Source organism: Bombina bombina, chromosome 5 (genome assembly GCF_027579735.1).
Source record: "Bombina bombina isolate aBomBom1 chromosome 5, aBomBom1.pri, whole genome shotgun sequence".
Taxonomy (NCBI): domain Eukaryota; kingdom Metazoa; phylum Chordata; class Amphibia; order Anura; family Bombinatoridae; genus Bombina; species Bombina bombina.
In genome coordinates, this window is record NC_069503.1 from 553,713,412 (window position 1) to 553,722,112 (window position 8,701).

General features: G+C 39.3%; 1 protein-coding gene across 1 annotated transcript in view; it reads right to left on the reverse strand.

Moving 5' to 3' along the window:
- Positions 1-8,500, reverse strand: part of LOC128661550 (programmed cell death 6-interacting protein) — a 50,514-nt gene extending 42,014 nt beyond the window's left edge. The window contains exon 1 of the mRNA XM_053715793.1: positions 8,198-8,500. Within this exon, the coding sequence (XP_053571768.1) occupies positions 8,198-8,403 (206 nt within the window). The 5' untranslated portion in view covers positions 8,404-8,500. The remainder of the gene's footprint in view (positions 1-8,197) is intronic.
- Positions 8,501-8,701: the final 201 nt, after the last annotated feature.

An 8,701-nucleotide genomic window follows, 5' to 3' on the forward strand; every position in this document is an offset into this window, starting at 1 on the left:
CAGGGCAAAAGGATCAGGCTCCTCAGTGGGGCAAAACGATAACCCCTTATTTAACACCATGATCTCATCATTTGTAAGTGTACTAGAAGACAGATTAACTACGTTTACCTCCTCCGTTGTTGATTCGCTCTCGCTTGTGTATCCATTCCTCTGCCCACCTCCACCTCGCCTTGTCCGGCGCCGCTTGCAGGAACGGGGCCGGTGCCTGCCCCTAAAAAAGAAGGTGTGGAGATAGCCATACTACTTGGCTCCGTCGCTTAACCCTCTAATCCAGATGAAGATCCAGTATTGGATCCGGCATTCCGCCGTGTGTAAAAATTCGGTCTCCTGGCAAAAGTATTGCATGTTCTTCTCCTGCCGCAATTCCACCTGTAAACACTTCCGGTGGCGTAGTCCTGTTAGTCGCGCCTGAACTTCCGTTTTCGCTCTATGAAAAGGCAGTTACCGGCATCAAAGAAGTCACCGACAGTGACATAACTATCAAGCCGTCTGATAAGGGCGGAGCCCTGGCAATTCTGATCTGAGAAAAATACAACTGAGGTCTTGAGACAGTTGGAAGATACTACCGTTTATAAAAAACTGGACAGTAATCCTTTAAGTAATATTATAAAATTACTTAAGAAAGAAATTGAAAGGGGTTTACGCTTTGAGATTATTAGTCAGAAACTAGCTCAATTTTTGTTAATTAAAAACCTTATTACTCCAGTTTTTTACGTGAAGCCAAAAATTCACAAGAGCCTAATTGACCCTTCTGGCCGCCCTATAGTGGCAGGTATAGGCTCAGTGTTAAGCCCAACAGCCCAATTCTTGGAGAAAATTCTATCACCTTTAGTCACTACTGGCAGATCCTATGTTAAAGACACACTAGATTTCATTTGTAAAATTAAATATGTGGATATGAAAGATGTTCTGTTGTCTACTTGGGACGTGACATCTCTGTACACTGTCATCCCCCATGGTATTGTGGTTGAGAGTTGGGGTTGAGAGGATGGGTCCGCTACATAGATGACCTGTTCATCTTGTGGCGGGGCACACCGGAGGAACTCAATCAATTAAAAAATGAGATAGAAACGGAGGTCCCATTTCTGAAATTTAGTATTAAAACAAGTATGACTAACATTGAGTTCCTTGACACTATGGTTTACAAAATTGAAGATAGATTGCACAATTATTTGTACACTAAACCCACTGATCGAAACACTTTGCTACATAGATCTAGTTTTCAGCCTCCAAGGGTATTTAAGAGTGTTCCCAAATCCCAGCTCATACAAGTTCAATAGAATTGTCAGTGACCCAGAGAAACGTCAGGAAAGGTCAGTCAATGGTGGAGAAATTCATCAAGAGAGGGTATAGCCCACATGAACTTAAGAATATTCAGATGAGTCCTACTAGTGACACTCACATTAAGACAGGGGATTATCCAAATAGTATCTCATTTGTTAGCACATATAGCTCTATGAGCAAAAATACATTTCACATTATCAAGAAAAATTGGGTTAATGCTGAAGGAAGCCTGCTCCGACATACAGGAATTTAAACAATTGCCTAAAGCTGCTTATCACAAAGGCAACACAATGGGCAAAAAATTGGTGCATGCCTATAGAAATGTTTTTTGGCACCCCTAAGAATGGGACTTTCCCATGCCTTGGATGTGCCCAATGTAATAGTGTGATCAAGGGAGGAGAGATATCACATCCCCACACAGGCAAAAAAATTTAAATCCCAGGGTATTTTACATGTAACTTTACATATGTAGTGTATGCGCTCAAGTGCCCATGTGGCTGTTATACATAGGCGAGACCACTCAGAAGGTCAAGGACCGCTTCTGCCAGCACAAATCCAATATTGGCAATGAGAAACAATCCCATCTTCCTGTCCCCTCCCACTTTTTGGAAAAGGGCCATCAAGCCAATCGGTTAAGATTTATGGTTATTGGTCATGTTAGTAAAAAGCCAAGAGGAAAAAACAGAATAAGGGATTTGTTATACAAAGAAGCCAAATGGATTTGGCTATTAGATACCATGACACCTAAAGGCCCCAATAGGGAGTTTGATCTGTTACCATTAATTTGATTTGTTTGCTCTATACATTGAGATCCTTTAGTGTATGCCTCTGGTTCTGTATTATTCATTGTTTTTAATTTTATTTTTTCTGAGGGTCCAATCCCCCCCCTTTTCAGTCTGTATTGGGTTAAAAATCAATTACAAGTGTTTGTGTGATGTCATTATTTAGACACGCCCATTGTCAACTTGGGGATTGGTCCTTCACTAATTGCCTTGTGAATAAAGTTGTGTTCACAACTCAGTGTATGTAAGCTTGAGAAAGGGGCAAGTAGCCTTGAAACGTTGCTCCAATAAAAGGTGTTTCCTTTCATCAGAGTGCTACCTTCTTTTTGTCTACGTTATATTCGCTCCGGACCTTGGAGGGGGGCCATGAAGGTTTTAGCACCTACTTTTTGCATTTAAACAGTATGTTCATATTGGGGATGTCCCTGGAGTGCGGATCCAAATAATGACTTTCCGGAAAACATTTTATTAGCATTTTTTTATGCATTTGAAATTCAAATTAAAGCCAAGGTATATATTAATTTATTCTAGGTCAATGTGTTGTTGGTGGGTGAGCATGCTGTGTTTTGTTTATCACTCTAATGATTATTGTATAAAAATCTATGGTGCACATTGTTGATGTATTTTATTCATTTGTAGATTGTCTTAAAAAAGGCTGACTGTACCAGCCGAAACGTCGGACTGTATGTGATTTGATTCATGTATATAAAGGAATTTGCTGATGGAAAGACCCGTGAGTGCCCTCCTGTTTACCTGAATTTTATGTTTGAAAATTGAGGAGTCACCTGGGCAACTTAAAAACCTTACAGAGTTGAATGTTTCATCCAATTATATCTCTGTATCCCAAAGCCACTTGGATTAATCTTTATATTCCACAAGTATAGACTGTCAGTGAGTTTTCAATGTGCACCCCCACGGCTGTAATAACGGTCACTTGCGTTGTTTAAGTACAGCTCTGTCCAGCAAGTTAAAGCCTCTTGAAATAGGGTTAGTAAAGAAGGGAAAGGTAGTACAGTCCTTTGTCAAAACCCTCCAAGTAGCTCCCACAACGACGGAATATACTTCACAAAGGAGCAAAGCTTTTCTCAACGTGGTTAGTTTAGCAGCGTCTGCCGTTCAATCTTACCCTCCTTCCGAATATCCGCGACTTGTGCAATCTCCGTTACAGACTTACGTGGGGTTCCTGATGCCACATCTCTTTTCTTCATCGGTCTTCCTGCATACCTTTTTGTTATGGGAAAATCGCCCAGTGGAACTTTTCAATATAGTTACGTCTGCTACGCGCGTTTCACCCCTAACTCAGCACGGAGCTGTACTTAAACAACTGTACTTAAATGTTGATCTAGCTGTATATAAAACTTATTGTCCTGATTTTACTATAAATTTCTTTATGGTTTGTGCTAGATAAGGGTATACTGGACTACGCAGCTTAGGGGTGGGAAGTTTAGTGTGACTCCCCCTATCCTGGAGGATGTAGCCCGTCTTTTTGTCTTCTGTATATACACACACACACACCACAAATGCAGCAAAGGATTCTGGGTAAAAGTGTGTCGTGAACCTCATTTGCATATCTTACCCAGAATCCTTTGCTGCATTGGAAACCAATGTAATTCAGAGGTTGTCTTAGGGAAAAACAAGCCTTCTAGATTTGTTAATGAACTACACAAGTTATTTTCTCTTTATTTTTTGCGAAGCGGAGGATTTTAAACTCACTTTTTGCATGCATGCATACATGCATACATACATAATCCCAGGACATACTTGAAAACGAGAGAAATCTCAATGTATCCTTCCTGGTAAAATATTTTATAAATATATCAAATGTATATACATACACACGAAGAGAGAAGCGCTCTACCAGGAATGAACAACAGCTCATTAGCTAGTTCTATGATGATTTACCACCCAGGAGCAGCCTCTTTTAGACCAGGGTGCTTTTGAAAAAGGAGAGACAGAGAGAAAAAGAGAGAAAGAGAGAAAAAGAGAAAGAGAGAGCCAAGGAGGAAACATTTTGCATTGGTGGAGCTAACCAGGCACTTCAACACCATCTGACCACCTCTTCTCTGCTGCAGGCAAAATAGCTTGCAAAAAGAGCCAGCCTCAGCCAGAAGCATGTGTACATATTGACTGTTTTGCATTTCAATGCAAAGTTTCTGAAAGAGTGGACAGAATATTAAAAACCATGATAGTCTGCCTTTTCAAATAGTTTGTGGGGTTTTTTTTTTGCTTAATTATAAAAATGTGTTCTGTTGCTTAAAAATTGGGCAAACAGTTTTCTTAATGTAAAGTTTTATTCTGAAGTTTATATTTCTAACACTCAGTATTGTGTTTTTATTTAAAATATAGGAAAAATAATTATCTTTTTACCCAATTTGTTGATTAATCAAAAAAATTAAAAATAGTCTGATTAATAGATTATGAAAATAATAGTTGCAGCCCTAATTATTGTAATTTGTCACTTAGGGACTACTACCCAAGTATACACACCTTTTAGTTATTTAATTATTATCCTTCAGGCTATGTGCCTTGTTGTGGGCAATTTCTAACCCTAGATACAGCCATTAAGGCAAGAAAGACATTTTTCCATTTTACCTCCAGACAAACAACAACAACTCTTTATTTCTCACAACATACAAATTTGCGAGATTAAAAACTGTGAATATTGTATGCGCCACTTTTCATAACTATAACTATGCGAGTAAGTGTCTGGAAATGCCTAATTCTTGTATTAAATCTCTATTGGCAGGGGGACCCCGGGCGGCGGACATCTTGCAGGTCGCACTGAGCTTCAGCTCCTCAAGTTCTCTTCTTTGTTCTTTAGTTTAATATCATATTTTTGGCAACAACCTGCTTAAAATAGTAGAGAGGCTTGTCTGAAGAGGTCTACAGTCCAGATATAGGGTTTTGGATAGTGACTGGGCTTCACTGCCCTCAGTACCAGACTTTTCATTTTGAGGAGTTCCCCTATAACAGAAGCCTCAGCCTGTCCCCACAACTAGCTGTGCCTTTAGTGCACAGTCTTAACCTCAATTCTCATATCGCAACTCTAGATTAAAGGTGTATTATACAAACTACAATGACATTACACCAATGTGCATCAGAGATCTTTCAGCTCCTACAAGAACATTTCTGGTCCATCGACCAACGCCTGTGCGAGGCCTTTAAGACAGAACCTAAGAGCCAGCAAACACAGAGGCAAGTAGCCGAGGAACCTGTAAGTTCATACCCTGCTGCAGAAGGGCGAGATCTCCGGACCGGTGAAACAAATGGGAACTTAATGGAGGGAGCCGAAGTCTTACCTGAAGATGATCATATATCCCTAAAAGACATAGACGCCCACCAGCAGACCCAAGTTCCAACTGCTTAAGGAGTTATTGCTGACCCATTGATTATCCCTCCGTCGCAGAACAGGGAGGCCTTAACCACGGAGTCACCACACATTTCTCTACCTTCCATGGCGCGACGTAGCAACGGAACTTACCGAGGTTTGTGTAGTTCAGCCACACGAGAGGAGGATGTTGCATAATGTAGATATTCCATTGACTGAGATCGTGGTCTGCCCAGTTGCATGCCATATAACTGCGTGGAGTGAAGAGGAGCTGGGTGTTGCGGCATTTGCATATGGACCTGACCGGAACAATGGGGTCCCACTGTGGCTAGCACCTTTTACACAGAGGCCAGTCCGCAACTACTTCTGCAGAATGGCCCTTTCCCAGAACGTGACAGACTGTCCATACTCCGATCAGCATAGCAGATGCCGGCTCTGTTAGGAAAACCGGGGTGAGCCACTGCAGATTGGGCATCGGCTAAGGCTAAGACAATCACACTCTAAAAAGTCTCATTGAGCACACCTCAGACTTTTTGGGACTCTTTATGCTTATATTTCCGTTATCTCTCAGAGGAATATGAGCAATTCAGATCAAGTAAACGTGTATATTTTTCTCTATCCCTGCTAAACATCAAATATCTTACCCTACGTGTATGTCTGTATTATCTAGATGAGCCGCTTCTTTTTCTACCGCTAGCCCATTCACTACATGCTGGGCTATACGCAATTTATATGCAGCTATATAATACTCCATGCAGTTTTGCAATAATTTCTAGCCCTTTTAACCCAGATTCAGTGTGTGTAGATAGTTAGAGACGTATTAAATCTTCATAAGTTTAAGTATACCACATGTTTATTATATTTGTCCGTATTTGAGATCCTTACAGCCCACTGTACATAAAAGATACCCGGCTATTATAGTCTTGGATGGGTTCCCTAATTATATCCACTATGAGCCCATAACTTGGCATTATATAATATTTAGCTTCCCCTCCCGATTTGGTATGGATGACGGCCATTTGGTCCGATTGAGACTCTCACAGGGAGACCATTAAGGGAGACAAGTGTTCTTAATTTACTCCTCATTGCACTAGTTCATATGAATATGGTTTAGATCTCACTTTATTAATCAGCTAGTAAGAACCGGTTTAGTGTCCAATTAAGCCATCTATTAGGTCAGACTCACATGCCTTTAGCCTATCATTACTGTTGGTTGTCAATACATAGCCCATACTCTCTAGTCTTGATAACTGTGTATACATAGGTCATAAACAAACAGATATGGTTCCTATTTTCTTTTATTACAGACCTAAAAGTAATTTGCTGTCTCACATATCCCCCCCATTCATGTCAAGTTACATTCCCCAGTTCAAGAGGAACTTGATTTTCTTTTTTCTTGCTGCACAGCAAGAAAAATCCCCTATTAGATTATATTCTATTACCTTTGTATTTTTACACCTTACTCAATACCTTAAGTTTGGTTACATCCGTTTTCAGTTCCCCTCTATGAAGATTTGTGAGTATAAATTGTTCAAAAAAGTTTGTCTATGGTAGTTAACTTTATAATATATAGTTAAATGTTGATATATCCAATTGTACTGTGTATTTTCATATGAATTTCCTCATCATATTGGCTATTATTAACTATGCGTATTCCATTGGCTACTAAGATAATAATACAAAACTGAGGTTCCAGATACTTATCAACTGTATTTCAATATGTTGTCAATGCTTATTCCAATTCTCAGGGTTAACCTGAAACTTATCGTTTTAGGGGTACTATTGTTCATATTTTTGTATTTTTGAGCATAACTTTATGCCCCGATACTGTGCATTTATTTTCCATCATATAAGTTGTATGACATTTATAGAACCTCAATAAAAATCATTAAAAAAAAAAATTAAAAAAATCTCTATTGGCATTTTAAAATGCCTGTATATATTCACAATTCTCATATGAGAACTGTGAATATATACAGGCATTTTAAAATGCCAATAGAGATTTAATACAAGAATTAGGCATTTCCAGACACTTTTTCGCATATATTACAGACCTGCGAATGGTTGAGTCAGTTTGTTCGCACATATGAAAAGTTGTGACTTTATTGGCGCATAACCTTTCATAAAAATTGTGATATCATTTGTGAAGTTTTTGTTTTTTATGACAAACATGAGAATTTTCTTTTTGTGACTTTGATCAATTTTGCCCAAAGCCTAGTTTTTAAATAGGGCAATGTATACAATGTATTTATTTGCCATACTCATCTAGAAGAGTTAAATAGGGGTAGTGCATTTAGCGGACTCCTAAGGGGTCATAATTTTGGTTTAATTGGATTCTGCCCAGTCTGGGGTTTACATGGGTAGTAGTCAATAAGTGAAAACACCAAGTTATTACAGGGCAGTTGTTTTTATGAGAGTGAGTAGGAGCAGTGTATTTTGGGGACTCCCAAGGTGTCTTATCCCAAAGTTAGGGTCCTAACTATGATATCATTGGATTGTTCTCAGTCAGGGGTATGTTTCAGTATACAGTCACTAAGTGGCATAAAGCTTACTTTTTATATTTTTCTTTCTTTTAACATGGAAATTCTCATTAGGTTGTGAACAACGAATAAGAAAAACAAGAATGGTTGCTTTCCATGTTTATTTACATAAGAAATACATTTTTAGAAAGGGTGGGAAGCTGCTGTACCTGGGCCATAAGTAAAAAAAATAACCTAAACCTATCTAGACAGGTACTACTAGCCGTATTTTTATCTAACGCACAAACGAGGTTGACACCAGTCTCTTGACAAATTATACTCACCTTAGGACTGTTTCTAGCGAGCTCTCGTGTTTGTCCAGTGTCCTCCCAACTGAGCTTTTCCGGAGCTTGTTGAGCTCTTCCACTGCACGGCAATATTCGGCCTGCTCTTCTCCTGCCGGGTAAGTGTTCTGAATAAACTTGTTCAAAGGTTTGGATAAGTCTACCTCATATGTCTTCTTAAGTGGAACTGAAATGAAAGTAGCCATGGCTGACAGGAGGATATCAAAATTACTCCCAACAGCAACCTGCAGTTTCAGAAATCAGGAAAACAGAAATTATGTTAAAACTTCCGGGTGCGTTAGCCATCACGGGACCAAACGTCATCACGCGCGCAGCCGCACACGTATTGTTTGCTTACTTACTAGTCCTTTGATTACGTCATATTTAAAGAGAGTTTGATTTGTAGAAATGTATGTTTGCTGCGTATTAATCAGAATTAGTTCGTGCGATAAACCTTTTTGTATAGAAACCACAACAAATAATATTTCAACTGAAACGGTCTTA